At 43.8% G+C, this 27,558-nt stretch overlaps 2 protein-coding genes across 6 annotated transcripts in view; one reads left to right on the forward strand and one right to left on the reverse strand.

The window, feature by feature from the left end:
• Position 1: 1 nt before the first annotated feature.
• LOC106583529 (protein polybromo-1) lies at positions 2-14,632 on the reverse strand. 4 transcript variants are annotated; one of them, XM_014167824.2, is made up of 31 exons: positions 14,516-14,632; positions 13,832-13,981; positions 13,503-13,600; positions 13,147-13,294; positions 12,820-12,969; positions 12,347-12,532; positions 12,061-12,159; positions 11,676-11,853; positions 11,317-11,533; positions 10,909-11,050; positions 10,575-10,672; positions 9,997-10,138; positions 9,542-9,679; positions 9,048-9,159; positions 8,660-8,867; positions 8,057-8,357; positions 7,613-7,749; positions 7,174-7,385; positions 6,885-7,067; positions 6,641-6,798; positions 5,787-6,029; positions 5,245-5,390; positions 4,785-4,942; positions 4,404-4,587; positions 3,653-3,860; positions 3,048-3,246; positions 2,652-2,765; positions 1,953-2,114; positions 1,190-1,254; positions 819-1,017; positions 2-563 (listed from the first exon to the last, which is right to left on the reverse strand). In XM_014167824.2, the coding sequence occupies exons 2-31, from the start codon at positions 13,967-13,969 to the stop codon at positions 400-402; spliced, it is 4,887 nt and encodes a 1,628-aa protein (XP_014023299.1). In that variant the 5' UTR covers positions 13,970-13,981; positions 14,516-14,632; the 3' UTR covers positions 2-399. The 4 variants fall into 4 exon arrangements, with proteins under 4 accessions (XP_014023299.1, XP_014023301.1, XP_014023300.1 ...); XM_014167826.2 differs by lacking the exon at positions 1,953-2,114 and having other exon boundaries at positions 2,694-2,765; XM_014167825.2 differs by lacking the exon at positions 1,953-2,114.
• Positions 14,608-27,558, forward strand: part of LOC106583531 (calcium/calmodulin-dependent protein kinase type 1-like) — a 60,411-nt gene continuing 47,460 nt past the window's right edge. Inside the window, exons 1-3 of one of the 2 annotated variants that reach the window (XM_045705853.1) lie at positions 14,608-15,286; positions 22,324-22,425; positions 23,519-23,648. In XM_045705853.1, the coding sequence (XP_045561809.1) occupies positions 23,557-23,648 (92 nt within the window). In that variant the 5' untranslated portion in view covers positions 14,608-15,286; positions 22,324-22,425; positions 23,519-23,556. The remainder of the gene's footprint in view (positions 15,287-22,323; positions 22,426-23,518; positions 23,649-27,558) is intronic. The other variant, XM_045705854.1, reaches the window with a different exon arrangement.

Raw genomic sequence — 27,558 nt, forward strand, 5'->3', positions numbered from 1 at the left:
ATGTCCTCAGCAAATTTATTTTGTCAGTGACTGACCATAAGCTGCTAAGAACATGAACTTACATTGAGAAATCTTCACAACCATGATACAAAATAAAATGACAAACCTAAGCTTATTCTGCTCTAAAGAAAATATAAAATCCATGATTGATTCACTATAAAATATTGCTTCTCTATAACCTAATTCTTCTGTGTCCATTCTACGATGAGGACAGTGAGCGTGTGACAGTGGTCGTGTACCAGGTCAACTACATTGCAGACATTTGCATTGAATCAACCAATGGTTGCGTGCCATATCACGTGGTTAGCTAATATGTTAAACACCTATCCAAGTATTTTGGAGATCTGGCAGGTGTCTGCAATGTAGTCAGCCAGGAACACGTACAGTTGTTAGAGGTTTCTACAAGTTGTACGCCTGACGTATGTTCAGTGAGTCTCGAAGCATCAGGTCCCGCAGTCGCCACAGTGCGTCTGCCATCGTCGTGTGGGCTCCCTTGCTCTTCAACCAATGGGAAGGGAGTCTGCTCTCCTGCTCTTTGGACAGGTGGACATCTCTCCTACGTGCTGTGGAAATTACATAATGGAAATGTGACACTTTACCCATCACAAGTCATAACACACACCCAAAAACTGAACAGTCCAAAAAATTCAACAATAACTGACACCTAAGAGGACAGCTATTCAAGAGAAAGTTAGAAAACATGGTAGTACAGTGAGAAGGAAATTGTTGTAGTTCATTCAGTATGCTGTAGGACAGGTGCATGGAAAGAAAGGCAAACGCAGTACAGAAGAACAGCAAATTTGTGAGTAGAAATATACCTTTGAGAGATTGGTCCCACTTGCTGACAGTGTTGTTCTCTGCGTTCAGGCCCTCAATGTACTTGAGGTAGGCCTCAGAGTGGAGCACCCTCTGGGTCTTGGGCGGTGGAGCCACGAACATGGGGGTCGTGGGCTGGAGGTGGGAGGGTTGCCCTAGCTGGCCCATGCCTGGGTATGGTGGAGGGGCCTGCATCCCAGGCTGAGGGAGATACAGGAAAAATAATAACTTTTCCACTGCATTTGGATACAATATAACATATGGAACTAATGGAAATCCAATCAGGAATCATACACAACATGCAAATTGTTCCAGATGATAGAAAACAGTATCAGTGCAGTAGCTCATTGGTCATCGTAAGTTCGACTTTTACCTGTTGCATGTAGTGGTGGCCTCCGGGACTTCCTTGCATGCCATTCATACCAGGACCCATCATACCTATCACAACGAGTTCCCACAAAATCGTGACAAGACGGCAAGCACTGTTGTATGAGGGTAATAGTTGCTGCATGATACATTCATAGTGTAGGCTATATAACATGGTGGATGTGCATAGAATGCATGCTGTAAAATAAATGTGTGATCTTTACAGAAACTGGTGAGATAGAGGGTTAGCTGTAGTCATAGCTCCACAGGCATTACATGTTTGTTCATGTGTTAATTGAGGCGAGCATGGATTCCGATGTTTGAGAGAAATTAGATGAGAGCAGATGTGTAGAGAAGTAAGTGTGTAGAGAAGTAAAGGACGGCGGAACCCCTGTAGTGCTTGACGGACAGACGGACTGAAAAGGTAGTCAGTCGCACACTATATAGCTACAATGCAGAGCATCTTCATTTCAAACTGTCTGTCCGCCAGGCAGTCAAGCAAGTACCTCTACTCTACACTCTACCTTCTTTACTTTCAATGTGTTTTGTTTTGCCTGCACCTCACCAACTCTGGAGTGCACTTTATCTCCCAGTAGACAGAGATGTTTGGCAGCCTGAGTGGTCAGTGGGCCACCACAGCACAGCCTGCCTGTAGACCAGGTAAGCCCCTCCAGCAGGAGAGACAGACACGACTGACTGGGAGCTACTGACTGACCAGGACAGGTGTGGCCTTGGCCTGGAGTGGACGGTGGCTGGTTGGGGGTCCTTACCCAGGTGGGGCATGCCAGGGTGGCACCCTGGCATACCTGGCTGGAAGTGTTGGGGGGGCATCGAGCCCATATGGTGAGGTGGCATTGGGCCCATACCCAGCAAGCCCTCATAGGGGCCCTGCATGGGCATACCGTAGGGGGGGCCATAAGCTCCCATCATGCCTTAGGAGGAGGAGGCAGGGAACGGACAACAACATATCCATGCATAAGTGACATGCAACTGACATGCACTACACATTTATTATTATTATTATTTTTTTAAACCAGTTAGTAAGCAAAACAAGCATGGTGTTTACTGTATATATCTACATGCTGATGGAATGAAATAAAAGGTTAAATAAAACAAATACTCTTCTTGGTCATGCAGTTGATTTGGATCATGCATTTGATGCAAAACAAACTGATAAAATAAATGTTAATTAGTAGCAACATAAACCACCACAGCCTGTAATGATGATGCAGTTGAAAGGCACTGGACAATTTTCAGATAGGAGAAAACGGTAAATAAAGGTTGAATCATTTTAGCAGTCCAGTTTCATTATTTCCTGGTAGTTGCTAAGTCCCAAGCGATCGTGCTGTCTCCCTGAATCACAAATCAACCCCTAGCCCCTATTCTATAGAAACGTATGCACATCTGTGCGCTTAGGGGCTAGTGGTGTATTTGGGTTTCACTGCCTGTCTCTGTGAGTAAGGGGTTACCTGGACCAGGCGTCATTCCCATCATGGCCCCTACTGGGGTACCTGCTCTAGGGGACGCTTGCTGCTGGGCTGCCCTCTCCCTCTCCTGCTGCTCCACCACCCTTGCTGCCCGCTCTGGAACAAACAGTAACATGCATGCTTAGATATATTCATAACGCTAACATTGAAGGGACATTACAGTCCAAAATCAAAGTTTGTCAGATGTTTTATGGGATTTGGACTACTTTCGTGACATGAAAAGATTATGGAGTGTAATAATGTCCCTTTAAATAATGACATTGTCACCTGGCTGGTACATTCTGATTGCAGATCTCAACCAGCGTATGAATCTACTGGTGTAACTAAAAGGCTCTGTATAGACACCTCAGTACTAGCATGCTTCCCTGGCCTTCCTACCTTCATACTCTACTTTCTTGGGAGCCTCCAGGTTCCTCCACTCGGTTCCCACCAGACGGCTGAGCTCCCCAAAGGAGAAGTCAGGGTGGCGGGTCTTGATGACTGAACGCATCTCACTGCTGAACAGGATGTAGCCGCTCATGTTCATCTTCCTCTTGGCTCCATCCTTCTTAGACACACCCTTTACCTTGGGCGTGGACTGTGAAGAGAAACGGTGGTAGACGGGTCAATCAACAGTAACACGTACAGTATTTTAATGAATTCAAGCTCAATTCCATAAAGAGAGATCGAGAGGCCCTAGGTAGTGATGTCTGGCCTGGGTAGTGATGTACACATTGGTTTTGTAGGGGTGTGTGAAGAGCTTTCAAATCTTGGAGGAACGATGGTAATGGGTGTAAAATCTGGGTAGGGCTGTGTGTGATGCATGAGCGGCTGAATGGAGGGGTTATGTGGGTTGGGTGTGTGTTTGATTGGAGGTAAGAGACTTGTTGGGACAAAGGTGGGTGTATGCATGGAGGTGGAAGGGTAAATCTGTTGAGGTGGGTTGTGTGTGGGCAGAAGGGTACAGCATTTGGGCAAAGGGTGTGGGTGCGTGGATGTAAGACCTGAGGAGGGGTGTAAGGCATGACGTCCAAATCGCTTGCCAGAGGGGTCTGCATGATGGGCATGGAGGGAGTCTCTGGAGCCTCGTCCTCATCCTCCAGGTCATCCAGATCCTCATCCCCCTCATCCATGTCTGCCAGCTTCATCTCCAACTCTTCAATCTTCTTATTCAGCAGAGGAGAAGGCTCCTTCTGGGGCACTATCAACTTCCTGGATATGAACCAATCAGAGAAGAGGGTTGATACAAGCCAGACAAGAAACTCACATATGCTATCAAGCAAATAAAATCTTTCGATTCTCGATTCTCTTCCCTTGTTCTCCCTGAAGTGAGCAGAGCAGGTTTCTTAGCCTGTGTGTGCACCGGTCCAATCCATGAGGGGGAGTGAATTAGTTCAGTGCACACTTAAGGGGGAAATTGGAATAAACAGAATAGGGCTTTTACCTGTTCTATGTTAAAGGCCCAATCAGCAGTTGAAACTATAACAAAGCGTTCTCCCGACCACTGTTTCTGTAAAAATCTGAGAGATGCGGCTGGAGAAATGTAATCACTCAAATTATAGACAAAGCTATGGATGCAAAGACTTACCATCCATGTTATTAAAATCACAGTTTTACCATGTTGAGGCTATACAGTGTTTGTTTACAAACATTGGAGTAAAAAAAAAAGTTCCATATGATTCATGCATATTTCCTAACTGGATGTAGCAACTGCTGATAGCCCCTTTAAATGTTCAGTATGCGAGTGGCTCCCACCTGAAGTAGTAGACCTCATCGTCCACCACCTTAGCGTGGAGGGAGAAGCGCTTTAGGCCTTTAAACTTTTTCATCTGCTTCTCACTCTCGATGTAGCGGCTCTCGCACAGCAACACGTCCTCCTCAGACACCTCAGTGGGCCGACACGACAGGTAGTCCTTAAAGGACGACACCACACATTTACCTGCAGGAGGGAGAGAGAGAGTGATGGTTAATTACAGGACCATTCCAGGGGGTGCTATGCTATATGTCGGAAACGGTTTTCAGAGACTAGTCTGGCAAAGGTTTGATAATGTAAACAGCAATAATGTCTGCATTTTGAGTGTAGATTGAGTATTTGCATGTTGAGTGTAGTGCGGAAGCCTTAAAGTGGTACGGTACCTATAACGCAGGTCATGGGACATGTCTCCTCCAGGTTGCTGAGAAACACCTCTCTCTTGTAAAACATCCTGGTGGGCTCATGTTCAGTCTCCTCTGGGTGGATGAAGATGGGCCCGAAGAAGAACGCTGCTCCGTCACGCACCCACAGCTTCTCTATTCTGTTACAGCCCAATCAATTAAAACAGAACTGTTAGCTTCCTAATTGTCACATTCACAGACCTAAACCACATTTCCATATTGAAAACAAAGCTGACTAAATTACATATTTCTGGGACTTCTCACATCCCATCGCCCTCGCCTTCTTCTCAACCATATGGGAGAAGTAGGTGCCTCCCCTCCCCACCTTGTTCTTCAATACATTTTGAGGAGGCAGCGAGAGGATGCAAGGATTAGACTAAAGAGCCTCTCACACACACACAATACACATGAAGAGAAATACTAGAAGGTTTGATTGACATACCTGCCGATGCGTGGTTTAATGAGCTCATGTGACTGGATGTAGACACAGTCACCCACCTTCAGCCACATGTTGTTGTAGTGGAGCTGGTCATAGTACTGACAGCCTGGCTCCCCTCCAGTCATCTCCACTGGCACATCCTCACGCTCCTACACATCACACAGTAGGAGAGCACACACACTCAGTAACACTGGTAGTGTTGGCGCCGCAACAACAATATTCAGCTTTACCCCTCTAACACCGTTACACCTTTTACACTAAGTGTACTGTGCCGACTAATATTTTCCTTTCCAGCACAGCTCCAGCAACTATGGTGGAAGCTTAACCAGCACAGCTTGTCTCAGTTTAGTTTGGCTCAGCTCAGTAATATTTAATACATTCCAATGTTGAGTGTTATTTAATATTACATCGGAGGTAAGTGCCCAATGAAGTGCCTTACAAGTACAGTAATAGTGGTGGTCTTATTTGTGATGGACATGTCCAATAAGCAGGACAACAGCATTTCACTCTAAAATAAAGAGACCCCCTGTGCTCAGACTTCTCACCTTGTCGACGATGCTGCGGCTGCCGATATCAGCCACAGCCAGCAGTTTCTCCTGATCACGTTTGGCATACATGGAGGCCACCCGGACGACGGGCAACGGCACGTCCCGAGGGACAAACCTCACGGCGGCTGGCACGGCCCACAGCTTGATCTTTTTAAAGGCCTTGTTCCTGGCAGAATAACGAGACTCACAGACGTACACGTCCTCTGGTCTGACTCCCTCAGGCTGCAGCTTGAAGTAATCCTGTAGAGGAAGCACACAGATGATCAGTGTGTTGGAGGGGATCAATTTAAAGCAAGGCAATGGCTAATCATCATATAATGAGAAGTTCTTTGGAATACAAGGTGATTTGTAGATCAGTGATTCTGCGCAGTAGGACTGCAATGTAGAGGGGGGTGTAAATCGAAGAATAATGATATAGCATATCGTTTTGACAATATTGCGCTAGTTGGCTGTACCTGCATTAGAATATCAAAATAGGGAGTTTTAGGCACTTATTTCAATGACTGATCAAAATTTGTTTTCCATTGGCTCTCTCGTCACTCTACAGCAGACATATGGCGAGCAATATGTTTGGAACCTTGAATCGCAATAAAAAATAAATAAATCACAGTATCAAATCGCAAACACATTGTATCGGCACCAAAGTATCGTGATAACATTGTAACGTGAGGTCCCTGGCAATTCCCTACCCTAGTAGTCAGTGTATCTTATATTACAAATGACATTACAATTCAGCTCAAATAATGATGTTATCTAATCCAATAGATGAGCATAACATTTCAATTGAATTACATACATCTATGGTGCAGCTGTGTGTATTATCAGAACCGTTCAGATAGATATGACCTTACCTTGACAAACATGACCATGCATTTGCCCAGTATCTTGCTGACTAGTACTTTGTTGAAGTAGTCACTCTTGAAGACCTCTTGCTGGAGGAACTTGCGTGTTGCCAGATGGAAGGTCTCACCAGGCCTGTAGAACCAACAGCCATACAGCCACTTCTCGCCTACACACATGGAAAAACAGAATAACACATTACTGACAGTAAAGCAGTGTGTGTGTGTCTCTCAAAGTGTGTGTTGTGTTGGTTACCTGCTTCGTCCTCCCACAGGCGCTCGATGCAGACGATGTGAGGCTTGCGGTTGGCCTCGGCTGGCTGCACGTAGACACAGTCTCCCACGTGGTAGGTGCTGTTCTCAAAGCTGCAGTCCTGACTGTACGTCCTCTCTGGCCCTGCACCTCCCCCAGCTGGGTCCTCAGCCTTCTCTCCCTCCTCTGGAAACCACATAGAATATGATAATACATCAACCTCACATTATATCTGCTTCAGACTCAGTCACAATCAATCACCTGCACTGACACACCCTGCCATCACACACACCTTTATTCTCCTCCTCCCTCTTCAGTTTGTCCTCCTCCATCTCCTTGGGTAGTTTCTCTCTCTTCTCCTGCTCTATGTCACTGTGCATGTGTTTAGAGGTGTAGCTGAGAGCCGGGGAGAGGAGGATCTCGCCGTTCTTACACAGCTCATCTCTGATCTTTATAAAAAACTGCTGCAGCTCCACCGCATCCTCAAAGATCTCAGAGTCTGTCCTGTGAAGGGACAGGGCAAGGCATGCAGGGTCAAAGGTTGAGGGTTCACGGAGAGATTAGTTAGATTTAACTTGGTTCCTGGTTTAAGTTGTGGCATGTTTCAGCTTTCTATCAATGCTGCAATCTAGAATCAGATGCATAAACTCAAACACAAAACAAAGACTCAGAAAGGTTGGAGAGCAATTCAAAGCGACAAAGGCCTTTCTAATGATGTGCAGACTACGTACCTGTGCAGGCGCCTGGCCTTCTCCAGCACCTCAAACATGTGCTCCTGGAACACGTCCAGCCTGCGGTAGCGTCCTCGCTCCACGTTGGCCCGGATCACGTCAAAGTTGAGCAGAGGCTTCTCTGGGCTGGCCGGGTCCTGTTGAGGTTAGTTCACTTAGTTTAATGGTCGTTCAGAACTTTTGATTAAAAACTCAATGACTGCTATTACAATAAACATGTTGAACAATGTTGAATAAATAAGAATTTCTAAATGCTACACATCTTTGTTTAAATCTTAAAAAGAGTCTGACCGGAGGCCATTTGAGTGCTGATTTAGTTTTGCCTGTTAGATCACACTGAATAAGATTATAGACAGGGGGCACCGGATCCTAGATCAGCACTCCCACCCTGAGAAACTATGAATACGGCCCCAGGTAGAGTATGGATGATCTCCTCTCTCTTACCTGGGCAGGGATCTCAGCCAGTGAGTCGCTGTAACACCTCCCCTCCTCGTCTTGGTGCCCGAGCACAGACATAAACAGGTTCCTGATCAGCTCCCTGACTAGGGGCCCCACAGCGGGGGGCGAGCCACCCTCCTCCACTCCCTCCTGCAGCCTGCGGGTCTCCAGGAGCACGCGGTGGAGAAGCAGAGCGTCGCGGTAGATCAGACTCTCTGGCTCGTTGTAGGTACAGGCGTTGTTGAACATCAGGGCAAAATCTTCCACCAGTGCATCCACGTCCTGATAACGGCCGCCTGCCATGTGGCTGGAGAACATAGGACTTTATTTTCTATCGAAACAGATTTGTCTTTTTTGCTTTATCGGCTCCCAACCCCAGAGACACACAGAGGTTGGAGCACAGAGCGCACTTCAGGGGATAAGTGCCTTGCTCAAGGACACAACACCAGAAGATGGTACATCTAGGATACTGATACCAGAAACCCTTCAGTTGCTGGCTCACTCTGCACCAGATTCAAACAGGGCTAACTTACAGTTCCTGGCCCAGCTCTCTAACCTCTCAGCAACCTCACCTCTAGCTAGCCACACACAGGTTAGGCTGTAGCTTACCTGCGCAGGCGCTCCATGTCGATGGGCCTCTTGATGGTGGAGTAGTAGTCAGGCAGCTCGGCGCGGGACGGAAGGCGCAGGAAGATGGTGGAGATACGTCGCCCCCTGCCGTCTGTGTAGTTCCTCACAGCATCATACAGCTCATTGAGGCGCTGCTGCAGCGGGGTCAGGTATTTATTGGACTTCTTAGGAGACGTGCCACTCTTTCCTACAGAGAGAGATGATGGTGAAAAACATGCATGTGTATGGGACAAGTATACACAAACTACAAAAATATGAGAATTTCCATGTAAATGTTATCAAAACAACAATATAGCCTTTACGCTCGTTTTTAAAAAACATATTTCAGAAGTTTTGTTAAACACCCATAGAAAAGAGTCAGACATACTTAGTTTGAGCTTAGGAGATCCCATGTTGTCAGTGCCCTCCTCAGGAGAAGCTCCGAGCTCCTTCCTCTTGTCCTTCACTATCTTCTCCAGGATGTCAGCATCATCATAAACCTTCACAGCAAAACACGTCATTCAAACCTCCCTCCTGTGTTGTAAATTTAGCCCAGGGTGGTGTTCATTTTACCTTTATTTAACTAGGCAAGTCAGTTAAGAACAAATTCTTATTTTCAATGACGCCTAGGAACTGCCTGTTCAGGGGCAGAATGACAGATTTGTAGCTTGTCAGCTCGGGGATTTGAACTTGCAACCTTTCGGTTACTAGTCCAACGCTCTAACCACTAGGCTACCCTGCCGCCCATTAGGACATAGCATAGAAAAACAAAATTATTTTTCTTATTGGCCAAGTTCAGGTAATAACTCCCCGTTTTACTTTGTCTTATGCCTACGGAACACTTTGTGACATGGCCCTGTGAGTGATTGGCAGTGGTCCTACCTGAGATCCCTCCTCGTTATAGTGGCGTGCATTGCGGAACATCAGCCTCATGTCGTCCATAAGGGCCTCTTCGGTGGCGTAGCGCTCTGAGCGGATGTTATGCTCCATGGTCTTAAGATCCATGGGCTCCAGGATCACCTGGTAGTAGGGAGGAGTTAGGTTCATAGATTAGCCGATCTACGGCATCCGTATCCATACCAACATTAGGGAATCAAAAATGTAAATGTTAAAGTAATATTTTCCATTGCTGGACCAAGATCTATGTTTCAAATAAACAAGATTCTGCTTCGATTTAAAATGTGTGGCTTTTCTCCACTGCAATAGGATGTCCAGTACGCCTCACTATATTCTGTTAGGAAAACAAAGATTACGTTTTTTTATTTATTTTATCTAAGCAGCCCTATCAAACCACCAACTAGTGGATTGTGAAAACCTGGTGTTGACTTCATGCCTACCTTGTAGTAGTCTGCGTAATCCTTCTTGGAGGGCTTCACCATGAACAGATCACAGAGCCTCCGGTTGGTCCCTGCTTCTCTGGCTTCAGTCACTGCAGCATACAGTGCCTTCATACGGTTCTTCTTCACATTCTTCTTATGGCTGCATGGCAAGAGAGGCGGTTGTATTCAATAAATGTTTTTATAAAAGTATGAATTTCAGCACCCCGCGAAAGGGCCACAAGTTGTATAGGACAAAAATAGGTATAGATAAAAATGTACATTCAGAAAACCCTTAAAGTACCAACTGATGGTGACTCAATGTTGTTGCTAGCAAATCGCACGACCAGTTATCAAAACTCAACTCCACCTCGATATAAGAGAACGGATTTGGGCCGCCTGTAGGCAACTTGACTTGAGTCTAATTACCTTTGCAAAGGGTAAACTTATAAGCAGGAGGGCAGCAAATGTAGATAGACACAAAAAACAAATGAGAATGAAAGCTATAGGTGGTTGACTTGGTGTGAGATGTCAACGATTGCATCTATCTAGATGTGGTAATGAAAGAATGAGAAAGAGAGGGGGGGATGTGGTCCTACCTTTTCTTCTTGGTAGCACTGCCAGTTCCTGTGTCAGAGGACAGAATGCTGTCCTGATCCTCTTCATCACCTCTCCTCAACAGCTCCCTCTTCTTTATCTGCAAAACATTCATTACATACCACGGTCAACAATACTGTACTCACCACTTAGTCTTCTCTACACAGAAACCCTACCAGCATTTACGTTTCAATGTCTTGTATTCCTAGTTGCATTCCCAACTCACCAACAGAAAGAAATCCTACCAGTGTACTCTGAATGACCATTTATTATATTCAGCCCTTTCCTAAACAATCAACAGTATAAAATGCAGATAAGGTCTAAGACCCTACTGACCAGCAGGATCTGCTGCAGCCGCAGGGCCCGTTTGAAGATGGCTGAGTTGGGCACGTTGTAGCGCTTGGCGTTTTCAAACATCAGAGTGAGGTCAGAGTCCATCTGCTCCACGCTCTGGTACTCACCGTTCTTCATCTTCTCCCTGGAACAGAGGACAAGGTCAGTCATCATTCACTGAACGGATGGGTTTTCTGTATATCCAAAGTAGCAACAGGAGCTGGGCAAAAAGAAGGTCCAAAGAGTTTTGCTGGTCGCAAAAAAATATCACATTTGGGAGAAGCAAAACAGCGACGGGCCTCGCTGTTTTGCTTCTCCCAGTCTCATGACTACAATGATGTTAGTTACACGGCGAAAAACTCTCCATGTACAGTACCTATAGGACGATGTACTGTAGTAGCCTATTCCTACCTGATCTGCTGGAGGGAGATGGGCTGTTTGATCTGCTGGTAATAGTCAGGGTATTCTTTCCTGGAGGGCAGCTGGAGGAAAGGTTCAGAGAGGAGCTGTCCCTGGCTGTTCCTGCCCCCCCTCACAGCCTCGTATAGCTGGAACACTGGGTTACCCATGTCCATACTGGAGCTCAGGCACTCCGCCTCAGACTCACCCTCGTCATAACGCACAGAGCCTGGAACACATGATGGACAGAGGAGTGCGCACAATTAGTCACATACTTAACCCTACTGAAATAAAGCTATGAAGAGGGTTTGGTCGCAAAGATTAAACAATTCAACTCTAGTTAGAGTGTGTATGTGTTGAGACAAACTCACCAGAGAGCAGGGCGTCCTCGTCACTCTCTGAGCCGTACTGCAGAGCCAGAGTGATGGCAGAGAGACGGTCTCCTTGGGCTGACCTCCGGTTCCTGATGCGGACACTGGTCTTAGTGGGCTCAGCATGGTCGATCTCAGTCTTTCTCTGGATAAAGACCTTCTTGATGGTGTTAGCATCCTTAACATCAAATTAGGGAAAACATTGTGATTAGTGTGCTTTGTATAGCATCTACAGTACATTTGGAAAGTTGTAGACATGCAGTAAAATCTAGAGTACAACATAGCTCTACTGAAACTAGACTTTCAGCTCAATTGTACACCAGAACATATAAGAATACAGAAAAGCAGTATAAAATATATTATATTTAGCATAAGATAAATATACCTTAAAAACCTGAGATCCTGGTTCATTGTATGTTTTTGCATTTTTCGCCAGAAGGTCAACATCCTTGGCCATGGCGGTGACACTTTTGTAGTATCCAATCTGAAAAAGACAAATAATCAGTAGCAGTCACAAAAGATCATGGTTAGGTTACACAGTTATATCTTATATAATTATACAAAGCAAGAAATGATGTCAAGTAGGTCTATATTAACTTGTTTATGTAACAATATGCTTAAATCAATCAATTCTACACAAATCACAATGCTTCAGGAGGTGAATAGGATACTTGTATTCTCTGAGCGATGGCTCTAAGATCAATGGGCTCCTTGATAACGGCATAGTAGTCTGGATAGTGCATTTTGGAAGGCAGCTTCTGAAAGAGCTCACTGATGACCCGTCCTGATGTGTCCGTGTATGACACCACAGCATCCAACAGCTGCTCCAAAACCTCCTTCAGGCAGCTCGGTGGAGTCTGCAGATCAGAGCATACAGGAACAATAAGCTATGATCCCATGCACATCCACTGACTATGGAACTTGAGTTGCAAGTGTTACAGAGCTTATAAAGAATGGTCCAACTTAGCTTGATAGTAGCAGTTGTAGACACATAAAAAGTGATAATGAACAGTATTAGGTGGTTAACCTGACACGAGATATGAGCTATCGAGATTGTTTTATATTCTATGATACACATGCACAGCAGCAAGGAAATCAAAGATCATGACAGAGGTAAAAACTGATTTGTCCAGATGATCTTTACCTCGTCTTCAGTGGAGAGAGCAGGATTATCCAGCATGTCTTCACCATCGTCATCATCTTCATCACCATCCCCTGGCTGCACAAACTCATTCCTGATTTGGACATAGAGTTCCCACAGCCTGCAGGCCGCCTTGTACTCTTCACTCTCAGCCTGACAAGTCAGATAAAACCATGACTAACCTGCAGTGTCTAAAGGATGTTTTTCCTACTAGTCAAAGAGTAACAATGTTTGTTATTAGTCAAAGTGTAAAGGCACAAAGTACAGCATAATCAATCCTTCAAAAGATTTTCATCTCAGAGTTTCCACTGAACATAGTGTGTCTGCCACCTTATAGTAGTTCTTGGCATTGTTGAACATAAGCTGGAAATCAGCAGTGAGCTGCTCCACATCTTGGTAATCCTCTGACTTGAGCTTCTGCTGGATCTTGGTCATGTCTATGGGCTGGGACACCACCTCATAGTAGTCTGGCAGGTTCCTGAAGGAGGGGGAGCCTCCAGGTCACTTCTACATTAGGTCTATGGTCATTTGGAGTCAAATGTTAGAAAGTGGGTTGAAATGGAGAGGGACTACTTGGACATGTCAATAAAAAAATAAACAAGTTAAGTTTTCTGTTGCGAATGTTTTGTTATTGTGTGCCCAGATGAACATGACCCACCCATCTCTAATGTCAGATGGTACATTACCTTCTCTTTGGTACGCTGATGAACAGCTCACAAAGCAGCCTCCCCTGGTCGTCCTTGTGGTCCCTGACAGTGTTGTACAACTCATGGCACACAGCAATCTGTTGAACACAAAACATGATCAAACAACGTGTCAAAGCAGGTTACAGTACACAAATCCAAGTTTGGGATACTTGGATTCACTGCATCACATGAATAAAACATGTCAAAGCTGCCCAAGTGTCAAACAACAAGGATGTTAAGAATAAAAATCTTTATTTAAGGGGGTAGTTAGTTTGGTCTGATCTCAATAATTTCATATATCAGCGCTAGAACTAAGAAAATCAACTCACAGGGTCTACTGTAGGAACATTAAAGGCTCTTCGTCTCTTTCGTCCGCTTCCAGGAGTGGAGGATGCATCGTCAAAGTCCCCTCCGCTCACACTACTAGAGGGAGAGGTGGCCCTTCTTCTTTTCGAACTCATTGGCATAACTGATGGTACCTTCAAAATAACACACACCACGTTAGCTTGGTGGCTAGGTAACTCTGCAACTTACTGTATAATATATTATACACACTGATTAGCCCTGTAACCTTAATTTTCTGTTGAGACTGACTGACATTAACGCAAATATGACCATGTTCACTTTAAAGTTGTTAACTAATTAACTACTTAGCTTGCTATGTAGCCGCTAGTTATACGTTTATGCTCACGTTAGTTTGCTAGCTAGATATTTCAAACGCGGGACACGGAGATCTTCGTATACTATTGGTTTATTTCGCTATCTAGCGATACTTCATTTAACTTAACCATAACAAATACAGAGCAACGGTGGTAGCAGACCGTTAGCGCGTAGCTAGCTAATGTAGCTAACTAGCTACTGTAGCTGCTAACATTCCAGCTACAAACAAAGGCGAGCACCTAAAATTATTCGCTACACGCTCAAACAGAAATTAGATCAAATAACTAGCAAGCTAGTTGTAATGTTAGCTACTTTGTTAAACTAATTTAAGGCTAAATGCAAAGCAGGCTTACCTCAATTGTTGTATAGTTCCCTGAGCAAAATAATGTGTTGTACTGTATATCGAGCTAAAGTCAATTCATTCGAAACGTTAGCAAGTCAAGCTCCTCCCCACCATTGCCGGAAGTGACAATATCCAGCTGCGTTCGATTTGGAAAAAGTGGGAAATAGCAAAGATTCCTTGCCTAGAGCTGGGGCCAATTCCAAACCACCTAAATGGTTTACATTTGATTTAATGTAATAGATAAACTACCCAGTCTGAGGCACTGAAGAACTAGACTAATTTAATTTGGTTGTGTTGAGACTGTGCCTTGCGGGTAACATAGATAGATGTCTGGATGTTAACTACCTCAATACAGATTCGATTGAATTGACATGCAATATTAGTCTACAATTCTCCGAATAAACATTATTTTGTTTTAAAATTCGGAAATTAAATCTCACACGCAATTTCTATTGTATATCTATTGTATGTAATGAAATTGCACCCCCTCGTGAATAGCCAGCCCAAATAGCTTATAATAACATCATCATGAAGTCTAATGCGGTATGTTAGCTTTAGGCAATACAATCCATGTCAGGCGATAGAGTTAATTTAAGGTAGGACCAGATAGTCGGCTACTTTTTATTCAATGATTTAAGACTTTCATTTCCTGAGCTCTGAAGCGAGTACCCTTCTTGGCGTCAGGCGAGTAGCCTGAACTGATCTAGCGATGCGCACAGAGAGCCAAACCTGAAACCGCCCATTGAGAGGGAGAAGGGATTCTTGAGCTCCGTGCATTCAGGTAAGATTTTAATTATATTTGGATGCATAAGAAAATGTAACCACCTTTCAGTTTTTTGGCCTCGGGTATATTATCGCAGTAGACTATTCTATAGCCTTCCTAATCCTATTCAACCGGCGCATCTTCGATTTTGCATAAACTATGTCTTCTTATACCGTAGCCGACAATTAATATCCAAGATGCTCATATATGCTTGTTAGACTATACCCTTGAACGTTGAGAACATGCTTAGGCCTATGCACAGCGCACCCACACACTCCTTTCATTTTCATTTCAACAATCGCCTATTGATGTGCGCTATACTTGTACTTGGATAGATTAAAATATGTATGTATGATAATAGTGTAGATTACAATTTTGCCAGTTCTGATTCATCATTTCACTGGTCAACCCGTCTGCTATAGTACCGTTTTCGTTGACGGCCTAATCGTGCCAAGAAAGACCAGAATGTTTCTCACTAAATTAGAAGTATACATATTGTAATCCAATCTATTCCATATCAGAACTATTTTTTTCTTAATCTTGCTATTTTACATTTCAAGTGTTATCATAGCCTGTTGGAATTTGAATAAATCTAGAAGAACTATGAGGCTATGGAACAAGATGTTGTATCTTTCCCATGCAATTGGTGATATTCTGCAATAGCCCATTCGGCCTCTGCCTGTCCTTACTACTTACTATTTATACATAGAGTAATAATGTCCAGGACATCCACACATTTCCTTGTGACTATGGGTGCACTGTGCTATAAACTGGGACTTGGCCTATAGGGTGCTAATGGTCATGATCAGTTCTTGACAGGCTGGCTTGAAATACTTGTTAGAGAGGTTGCGGTTGTACAACATATGTCAGGGTCCAGCTAAATCTCCCTTTCTCTGTAGTCCTAAACAAGTACACTATTTATACAAAAGTATGTGGACACCCCTTCAAATTAGTGGATTTAGCTATTTCAGCCACACCCATTGCTGACAGGTGTATAAAATCGAGCACACAGCCATACAATCTCCATAGAGAAACATTGGCAGCAGAATGGCCTTACTGAAGAGCTCAGTGACTTTCGCTGTGGCACCGTCATAGGATGCCATCTTTCCAACAAGTCAGTTTGTCAAAGTTCTACCCTGCTAGAGCTGCCCCGGTCAACTGTAAGTGTTGTTATTGTGAACTGTAAATGTCTAGGAGCAACAACGGCTAAGCCGCGAAGTGGTAGGCCACACAAGCTCACAGAACGGGACCACCGACTGCTGAAGCGCATGAAAATCGTCTGTCCTCGATTGCAACACTCACTACAGAGTTCCTAACTGCCTCTGGAAGCAACATCAGCACAATGACTGTTTGTCGGGAGCTTCTTGAAATGGGTTTCCATGGCCAAGCATCCACACACAAGCCCAAGATCACCAGGCGTAATGCCAAGCATCGGCTAGAGTGGTGTAAAGCTCGCCGCCATTGGACTCTGGAGCAGTGAAAACGCGTTCTCTGGGGTGATGAATCACACTTCACCATCTGGCAGTCCGATGGACGAATCTGGGTTTGGCTGATGCCAGGAGAATGCTACCTGCCGTAATGCATAGTGCCAACCCTAAAGTTGCGACTCCGGGATGCGGGCCTTCTAGGCAGAGTTGCAAAGAAAAAGCCATATCTCAGACTGGCCAATAAAAATAGAAGATTAAGATGGGCAAAAGAACAAAGACACTGGACAGAGGAACTCTGCCTAGAAGGCCAGCATCCGGGAGTGGCCTCTTAACTGTTGACGTTGAGACTGGTGTTTTGCGTGTACTAATTAATGAAGCTGCCAGCTGAGGACTTGTGAGGCGTCTGTGTCTCAAACTAGACACTCTAATGTACTTGTCCTCTTGCTCAGTTGTGCACCGGGGACTCCCACTCCTCTTTCTTTTCTGGTTAGAGCCAGTTTGCTCTGTTCAGTTAAGGGAGTAGTACACAGCGTTGAACCAGATCTTCAGTTTCTTGGCAATTTCTCACATGGAATAGCCTTCATTTCTCAGAACTAGAATAGACTGACGAGTTTCAGAAGAAAGTTCTTTGTTTCTGGACGTTTTGAGCCTGTAATCGAACCCACAAATGCTTATGCTCCAGACACTCAGCTAGTCTAAAGAAGGCCAGTTTTATTGCTTCTTCTTTAATTAGGACAACAGTTTCCAGCTGTGCTAACATAATTGCAAAAGGGTTTTCTAATGATCAATTAGCCTTTTAAAATTCTGAACTTAGATTAGCTAACACAACGTGCCATTGGAACGTGGTTGCTGATAATGGGCCTCTGCACGTCTATGTAGATATTCCATAAAAAAATCATGCGTTTCCAGCTATAATAGCCATTTACAACATTAACAATGTCTACACTGTATTTGTGATCAATATGATGTTATTTTAATGGACAAACAAATTGGACATTTCGAAGTGACACCAAACTTTTGAATGGTAGTGTGTGTATGTGTGTGTGTATATATATATGGTACAAGTCAAAAGTTTGCACACAACTACTCATTCAAGGGTTTCTTTATTTTTACTATTTTCTACATTGTAGAATAATAGTGAAGACATCAAATCTATGGAATCATGTAGTAACCAAAAAAGTATTAAACAAATCAAAATATATTTTATATTTGAGATTCCTCAAGGTAGCCACCCTTTGCATTGATGACAGCTTTGCACACTTTGCATTCTCTCAACCAGCTTCACCTGGATTGCTTTTCCAACAGTCTTGAAGGAGTTCCCACATATGCTGAGCACTTGTTTTCTGCTTTTCCTTCATTCTGTGGTCCAACTCATCCCAAACCATCTAATTTGGGTTGAGGTCGGGTGAGTGTGGAGGCCAGGTCATCTGATGCAGCACTCCATCACTCTCCTTCTTGGTCAAATAGCCCTTACACAGCCTGGAGGTGTGTCGGGTCAATGTCCTGTTGAAAGAAAAATGATAGTCCCACTAAGTGCAAACCAGATGGGTTGGTGTATTGCTGCATAAACCCGCAAATTAAGACAAACAAAGAGGTGTAATGAGGTCACACTCAAAAATATGTCAATTTTTTTACTGGATCAGGGATATTGTACACAGCCATTTCGGCTTTACGGCGTTCTTCAGTGTGTAGGTACGTTTAAAAAAATAATTCTAAACAGCATTTGTAAAGAACAACAGATCCTGTAATCAGGATTTCCACTCATCTGCCAATCAGGGACGCGGCCCCTCTGGCCTACCTCTATACAAATGATTCCCAAAAAGATACAGAATTATAGGGTATGGGAGCGGGCACGAAGGGCAACTCACACATGATCGCCCCAGGTGTCCGCTCACCTAAATACGTCACATCAATTCATGAGATAGCCCACCACAATGGACATCAGGAAAAGTTGTTCATAAATACGTGGTGCCAACTCATGAACGATATGCAAAATCTGATATGGACAGTGTTCTTGTATAACAGTCTAAATGTAGCTTATGGTGGTGAAATCTAATTATTTGTTTAAACCATATGGAGATACAGAATTACAGTGGGGGGGAAAGTATTTGATCCCCTGCTGATTTTGTACGTTTGCCCACTGACAAAGAAAGGATCAGTCTATAATTTAAATGGTAGGTTTATTTGAACAGTGAGAGACAGAATAACAACAAAATAATCCAGAAAAACGCATGTCAGAAATGTTATAAATTGATTTGCATTTTAATGACGGAAATAAGTATTTGACCCCCTCACAGTCAGAAAGATTTCTGGCTCCCAGGTGTCTTTTATTCAGGTAACGAGCTGAGATTAGGAGCACACTCTTAAAGGGAGTGCTCCTAACCGCAGCTTGTTACCTGTAAAAAAGACACCTGTCCACAGAAGCAATCAATCAATCAGATTCCAAACTCTCCACCATGGCCAAGACCAAAGAGCTCTCCGAGGATGTCAGGGACAAGATTGTAGACCTACACAAGGCTGGAATGGGCTACAAGACCATCGCCAAGCAGCTTGGTGAGAAGGTGACAACATTTGGTGTGATTATTCGCAAATGGAAGAAACACAAACTGTCAATATCCCTCAGTCTGGGGCTCCATGCAAGATCTCACCTCGTGGAGTTGCAATGATCATGAGAACGGTGAGGAATCAGCCCAGAACTGCATGGTAGGATCTTGTCAATGATCTCAAGGCAGCTGGGACCATAGTCACCAAGAAAACAATTGGTAACACACTACGCCGTGAAGGACTGAAATCCTGCAGCACCCGCAAGGTCTCCCTGCTCAAGAATACATATACATGCCCGACTGAAGTTTGCCAATGAACATCTGAATGACTCAGAGGACAAGTGGGTGAAAGTGTTGTGGTCAGATGAGACCAAAATGGAGCTCTTTGGCATCAACTCAACTCACCGTGTTAGGCAGCATTCCTCCGCCTCCTATGACCCCAAGAACACCATTTCCACCGTCAAACATGGAGGTGGAAACATTATGCTTTGGGGGTGTTTTTCTGCTAAGGGGACAGGACAACTTCACCGCATCAAAGGGACGATGGACGGGGCCATGTACCGTCAAATCTTGGGTGAGAACCTCCTTCCCTCAGCCAGGGCATTGAAAATGGGTCGTGGATGGGTATTCCAGCATGACAATGACCCAAAACACACGGCCAAGGCAACAAATGAGTGGCTCAAGAAGAAGCACATTAAGGTCCTGGAGTGGCCTAGCCAGTCTCCAGACCTTAATCCCATAGAAAATCTGTGGAGGGAACTGAATGTTCGAGTTGCCAAACGTCAGCCTCGAAACCTTAATGACTTGGAGAAGATCTGCAAAGAGGAGACCAGTATCCCTTCTTTCTTTTCTCTCCAAAACTCTTGAACGTGCCGTCCTTGGCCAGCTCTCCTGCTATCTCTCTCAGAATGACCTTCTTGATCCTAATCAGTCAGGTTTCAAGACTGGGCATTCAACTGAGACTGCTCTTCTCTGTGTCACGGAGGCTCTCCGCACTGCTAAAGCTAACTCTCTCTCCTCTGCTCTCATCCTTCTAGACCTATCTGCTGCCTTTGATACTGTGAACCATCAGATCCTCCTCTCCACCCTCTCCGAGTTGGGCATCTCCGGCGCGGCCCACGCTTGGATTGCGTCCTACCTGACAGGTCGCTCCTACCAGGTGGCGTGGCGAGAATCTGTCTCCGCACCACGCGCTCTCACCACTGGTGTCCCCCAGGGCTCTGTTCTAGGCCCTCTCCTATTCTCGCTATACACCAAGTCACTTGGCTCTGTCATATCCTCACATGGTCTCTCCTATCATTGCTATGCAGACGACACACAATTAATCTTCTCCTTTCCCCCTTCTGATAACCAGGCGGCGAATCGCATCTCTGCATGTCTGTCAGACATATCAGTGTGGATGACGGATCACCACCTCAAGCTGAACCTCGGCAAGACGGAGCTGCTCTTCCTCCCGGGGAAGGACTGCCCGTTCCATGATCTCGCCATCACGGTTGACAACTCCCTTGTGTCCTCCTCCCAGAGTGCTAAGAACCTTGGCGTGATCCTGGACAACACCCTGTTGTTCTCCACTAACATCAAGGCGGTGACCCGATCCTGTAGGTTCATGCTCTACAACATTCGCAGAGTACGACCCTGCCTCACACAGGAAGCGGCGCAGGTCCTAATCCAGGCACTTGTCATCTCCCGTCTGGATTACTGCAACTCGCTGTTGGCTGGGCTCCCTGCCTGTGCCATTAAACCCCTACAACTCATCCAGAACGCCGCAGCCCGTCTGGTGTTCAACCTTCCCAAGTTCTCTCACGTCACCCCGCTCCTCCGCTCTCTCCACTGGCTTCCAGTTGAAGCTCGCATCCGCTATAAGACCATGGTGCTTGCCTACGGAGCTGTGAGGGGAACGGCACCTCCATACCTTCAGGCTCTGATCAGGCCCTACACCCAAACAAGGACACTGCGTTCATCCACCTCTGGCCTGCTGGCCCCCCTACCTCTGAGGAAGCACAGTTCCCGCTCAGCCCAGTCAAAACTGTTCGCTGCTCTGGCACCCCAATGGTGGAACAAGCTCCCTCACGACGCCAGGACAGCGGAGTCAATCATCACCTTCCGGAGACACCTGAAACCCCACCTCTTTAAGGAATACCTGGGATAGGATAAAGTAATCCTTCTAACCCCCCCTAAAAGATTTAGATGCATTATTGTAAAGTGGTTGTTCCACTGGATATCATAAGGTGAATGCACCAATTTGTAAGTCGCTCTGGATAAGAGCGTCTGCTAAATGACTTAAATGTAAATGTAGGAGTGGGACAAAATCCCTCCTGAGATGTGTGCAAACCTGGTGGGCAACTACAAGAAACGTCTGACCTCTGTGATTGCCAACAAGGGTTTTGCCACCAAGTACTAAGTCATGTTTTGCAGAGGGGTCAAATACTTATTTCCCTCATTAAAATGCAAATAATTTCATACAATTCTTCACATGCGTTTTTCTGGATTTTTTTGTTGTTATTCTGTCTCTCACTGTTCAAGTAAACCTACTATTAAAATTATAGACTAATCATTTCTTTGTAAGTGGGCAAACGTACAAAATCAGCAGGGGATTAAATACTTTTTTCCCCCACTGTAAATGTATATATCCACATAGCTATTAACTTTTTAGAATACCGACGCAAAGCAATTCATTAATATAATGATTTTGTTCTATAATGTGTCTCGGAACTGGCAAGGTGATATCTTGACATCTAATTGTGGATTTATGTTCTCCACGTCTAATTGTGGATTTATGTTCTCCACGTCTAATTGTGGATTTATGTTCTCTAGACGTACTTTCAATGCGGGGATGTTTTTCCAATAAAAATTGTATTACAAGAACATTGTAACATACATAACTCCTTTAGTAGCGCAAGTTATACATTACTTTATCTCATAGGTTCTAGAAGTCTGAGGGCATACAAAGTTACAACATGTCCTTATGGTGCTGCAAGAGGTACAAGATCTACAGGGGAAGCATCCTTTTATGAATGCCTCTTTTCTCTCTCTGACCACATCTGATTTAACCAAAATGTTTGATAGATTTCTTGATCATTTATAGGTGAATAAAGGTGGACTCTGGAAAGCACAATTTAAAGAGGATTCTGATGATGTGCCAGTGTTTATGACAATAGACTTGATGCCATAACAGCTATCATTGAAAGTAAGTATATAGTTAACAGAAAACACTTTATTCAGTTTTTGTTAGGATTTATTAAGTAACTGGCTCCTGTTCAAGCTTTTAATTTGTTTTTGAGCTTTATCATGCCAGGTATCGGGTATCCTCTCAGGTGAAAATGCTCAAGGAGAGAATTTGATTGTCTATCATATTCTTCTTCTGTATTACAGATGCGACGCAGTCTATGAAGTTGTCTTACTGGTAAACCTCTTTAGGGGGAGAGGGGGATAAATATCAGCTATCAATATAGTATTTTTATCTGTAGGTTTTCTGTAAAATGTAGTACTGAGAGATTGTCTCTTCTTTGTAACAAGTAACTCTATACATTTCTTAGATGTAATGGTATGTTCCATAGTGAAGGAAATTAATTGTATTCTAGAGTTAATGTAGTTAAGAAATTCATTTAATTTAATTTCGGAACCTGTCCAGATCTGGCTGTAGAGCCGAAACATCTGTGTACACTACCCCTGATGCAGTAAAAAATGTAAAACATTGAATAATGAAGTAAGCTTTATGCAACTTATTTTTGAGTGTGAACCCATTACACCTCTTTCTTTGTCTGTCTCCCTTCCTCCCTTCTCTTAGCCTTGTGGTAAATACAACCTTGGGTGTTGATCACTCTTTTCTCTGGTTATTTATCGATTGAAATGACCTCTGTGAGTTGTAATTAATTAAAATACTAAAGAGAGATGGCATTGAAAAGTGCTTTAAATCTCCCATGTTGATCCATACATCTGATTTCGCATTAGGCACACCACGGGGCCAATGGGGCTCTGGTCAAAACTAGTCTACTATATAGGGAATAGGGAGCCATTTGGGACCCAGCCCATGCCCAGTTAAGACCCTCCATGTCTCATCCATGTAAATACCACATCTTTCAAAGCCTATCATAATTTGGTTTTGAATGACTAGATGATAGATTGTCTGTGTCATCATTAACATGCTTGGCTGCTCTTCTCCAGTAACTCGATTTAAAGCATGAAGTGTGTGTGTGTTTTCCAGTGAGCAGGGTCTGCCTGCTAATAAATGTGGATGCTAAACTTTCTGCCTGACTGTCCACCACTTCATCCCTCCACAGTTCTCCCGTGGCCGATCGGATTGACAGAATAGGTTAGGATGCCCCTTGGAGATCTAGAGGATGGGAATGGATGGAAAAAGAAGACGTCGGACATCAAAGAAAACTATGACTTCAAAGAAGTTCTGGGAACGTAAGTGTTCTGACACCACTGTTACAGTAATAGCTGAATACAGTAAGTCTCAATGTATTGCTGGGAGAGAGATGTGCAAGAAGAGGTATATCACGTTTAGCGTAACAGAGAGATTAGTGCTCTTGGACATTATTGTATTTATTTCTAGTGTCTCAGTGAGAGCAGAGCATAGAGCAGCCAGGCCAAATGGCACAGTAACAGCAGCGTGTGAGAGGAGCAAAGAGGGAAAATGAAAGAAGAAGAAAGAAAAACGGGGTGAGAAGACATTTTATTTAACCAGGAAACACCCTTGAGGTTAGAAATGTATTTTGCGAGGGTGACCGTGACCTGGATATCAATGAGGAAATAACACACATTTGGATATGATCCAAAACCATAGAGATCATATCATTCATTACGAATGATATGATCTCTGTGAGAACTCCATTATGTCCTTGAGTAGTTAAATTTAGAATCTGTACTACAAAACTAAAACAATCCATATATTCAAATCAAAAGGCCTGGTTAACATGACGTTAATAACGCAGCCACATCCCGATGTAACAAGTGTTGAATTTCATGTTGTATAAATACACAAAATCTGAATAGTTTCCATGCCTGATATTAGTGTACATTCCTTTTGTTGTTGTAAGTGCCCTTTTTAACGTTGCATGATTCCTTCTAATTCTGCATTCCCCCTCATAAACATCCTCTGCCCCTCTTACCTCTTCCCTGTCTACTGTACCTATGTGGAAGAGAGGAGTTGGTGCATAAGGACAGCACAACATTCCATTTGTGGATGTTGTTTGTTTCTTTATCAGAGAATAAAAGATCAACACCAACCCTGATACTGTGGTCATATGTAAGCCGATCAAAACACAATGCAGAGACAGTCTACACCGGTGACACTGAGTCCCCTGTGCCAACATATTCAGAAATCAAAATATGGTTTAGTATTTAGTTTAAAAGCTCTGAAGAAGACCAAGAGAACAAGAAACACTTTTCAATGAGAACAGAAATCCACTTTGGGTAAAAACAAATTCTTCTGTTTTTAAAGCTGTAGCCAAAGAAGCAATACTTGTGATCATTTTAAGGAGAACAAAAACTACTTAGCCTACATTTGAACACCACCACAGAAGCTTTGCTATTAATTAGCCTAGTTTTGTAGTTTGGCTACTTGACAAGAACTAGGGCCTATCACTCACAGCCCACCTCTTCCAATGTATTGTGGAAAAGTGCATCGAATTCTAGATGAAGAGCTGAAATGAGTATAACATCCCGGCATTTAAACCATACTCCATTTTTTGGGGAAAATTCACATACTATAAAACATTCTATTTTCGCATAATTAGAACGTGACATGCACAATTGTGTTGATTACCACTATTTGTTGATTTTGGTAGTGCATCACGTGTCTAATTGATCAGCTGTTGTTAAAGCCCAAATGAGTATGACATCCGGGCATTTAAAGTATCCAACATTTTCGAAATGTTGCATACTATTAAATATAATTTTTTCGCACACTCAAATGACCTATTTAGGACGCAGTATGGGTATTCGGAAACGGCCACTGTCTGATGCAGCCTCATTCAGACCATTTCCCTTTCTGTCCATGGGTTTCTGATCAGACTACAGAGCAACACTCTTATTTCATTTTTCAACTGCATTGTTTTGTTCGTAAGTTAGCACATATTTCTCAGTTTACATTTTAATGGTCCAAACCTTGAAGCACACATGAAGCCTATGATCATCACATTATGTTTTGGTCAGTTCACACAAGCCTATCCACCCCAATGGACCAGAACATCAATTTCCAAGCAGAAAGCTGAACACAGCCCTTGGCATTATGACTGATGGTTTGTATCTGGAGGGGACAGACTAGATCGAGTAGATGACGACATGACACTAAGCAACAGGAGGACAGCATTGACTCCAGATGGTCAGGGATCGCCTCTCCACCTTTCCGCTCCCCCCCACTAAAGCACCATGCAATGACCTAACATACATGCACTGGTGTTAACAGAGATATGGTGCTGTGTGTGGATGCTCACCTCTGTCAGGAATCGCATATTATTAACAGGTGTTTTCCTGGGACAGGAATGGCTGGAGATAAATGGCTCTACTGCAGGCAGCTCAGACAGGGTGACTTGATAGTGGCTTTGTCCCAAATGGCACCCTATTTCCCCATAGGGCTCTGGTCAAAAGTAGTACACTATATAGGGAATAGGGTGCCATTTGTGATGCAACCACTGTTGTGGTCCCTTACAGAATATCAGACCTGGTGTAGCCTGGACTCCAGTCATTCGCTGTGATGTCCTGTACTGTGAGACTAGAACTGGTGTAGCCAAGAGGAGTAAACTGAAGTAGTGAGTCAGAGTAAAGTCTGTGATATACAGTTACAGTATCACACCATATTTAGCCCAATGTCACATCAATGTGAGAGAAGCAGAACGTCACACTGCTTCAGTGCTAAACAGTGGCAAAATAACATGAGCGACGATCTTCGTCCGCATATTTCAACCTTCCAGAGTTGTTCATTGTTATCTATTTCTTTCAGTAACATTGGATAGAGAACTCAATAAAGTGGTGTGGCATCTGACAGAATATTAAGATATTATAAAAGTCTTATATAAGCAGGAGCCAGGAGGATAGCATCGCCTTCTTCCTATGAAAACCTCATAGCAATCTTCCCTCCCTGTTGTCATGGTTCACAGTGAGACATGGCAGAGAGCAGAATATAATCCCACTGTATGTGTTGACGGAAAGCTTCTTACGCTCCCAGACAGATTACTGAATACAGCTTTATCCAGGAATGCAGGGTAGGGAGTTAATAGATTTATTTGGAAATGTTGTATTAAGTTCTTCTGGTTAAATCCTGATATTCCTCATGTGTTTACTCAGTGGCGGCTTTAGGATGAACTGTTCTGTCGGTTCTTGTCCTGTCCTGTGTCCGGTCCAGTCCCGTTCTGTCCTTGTGGGTTTGTGGGGTTGACGGAACAATGACCTCCAAATATCATTTGTTTTATGGATCCAGATGTTATCATTTACAGTGAGCTCCAAAAGTATCTGGAACAGTGGGAAAGTGACAGTTTTGCTGTTGTTTTAGCTCTGTACTCCAGCACTTTTTAGATTTTAAATAATACAATGACTTGTTGAACATAGTCCCGCCATGTTAATGGTGAGAGGTATGTCTTGGGGGTATGATATTTGTGCGTCTAACTTTCTCACTCGTCATTATTCACAATTAATTCAGGGCTATTCGTGATCAAGCGAGCCAACTTCTTTCAGAAATTAGCTTCAGCAGGCAGGTGTGCGACAGTGGCAAAGTTGGTTTCACTTTGGATTGCCTGTCTGAGGGGCTAGTTAGGGACCGTCAATAAATTACACAATGTAAATGTATAAATTAATATGAAATGCATATTGTCCAAGGTTTTTAAGTCATTGAAATTTGGAGCTATTGAAATGTTTAAATATTGTCCCCTGTACATTGTGTCCCCTGTACATTGTCTCTCCTCCGTGGCCCGGTAAGTGGTCGAGTGGTCGAGGGGAATGTCAATTAATTAAGGAGTTGATTACCTACTTTGGCAGAAGAAGCACAAGAATATTGTGCTTAGTGTGCAGCTGTGCACTGAATTGATGATTACTTGGGTGCTGCCAGCTGTGGGCATACGGGCAGGATTGAAATAAACCCAACCCACGGAAAACTGGCCTACCCTTTATTCTGTGACAAAAAAAAATTCTAGTCATCTTGCTAATCTCAGTTTTGAACGAAACTGATTTTATGACCAACATTATCCTATTGACGCTTCGTAGTCAATTTTTTTATACTAGAATAAATGTTTCAAACTCATATCGATGCCACATAGGCCAATTTTAACCAGAGAAGTTGGTTTTTCGGTTCAGTTGTACTAAATCTACACTGTCTGCTAAA

Source organism: Salmo salar, chromosome ssa22, assembly GCF_905237065.1.
Source record: "Salmo salar chromosome ssa22, Ssal_v3.1, whole genome shotgun sequence".
Classification (NCBI taxonomy): domain Eukaryota; kingdom Metazoa; phylum Chordata; class Actinopteri; order Salmoniformes; family Salmonidae; genus Salmo; species Salmo salar.

Coding starts and splice junctions, on each gene's coding strand:
- LOC106583529 (XM_014167824.2), bottom strand. CDS start 13,969: ATGCCAATGAGTTCGAAAAGAAGAAGGGCCACCTCTCCCTCTAGTAGT. Junction 12,160..12,346: donor CCATCGCTCAGAGAATACAA/GTATCCTATTCA, acceptor TGTCTTTTTCAG/ATTGGATACTACAAAAGTGT. Junction 10,673..10,908: donor GGCTGCAGCAGATCCTGCTG/GTCAGTAGGGTC, acceptor AATGTTTTGCAG/ATAAAGAAGAGGGAGCTGTT.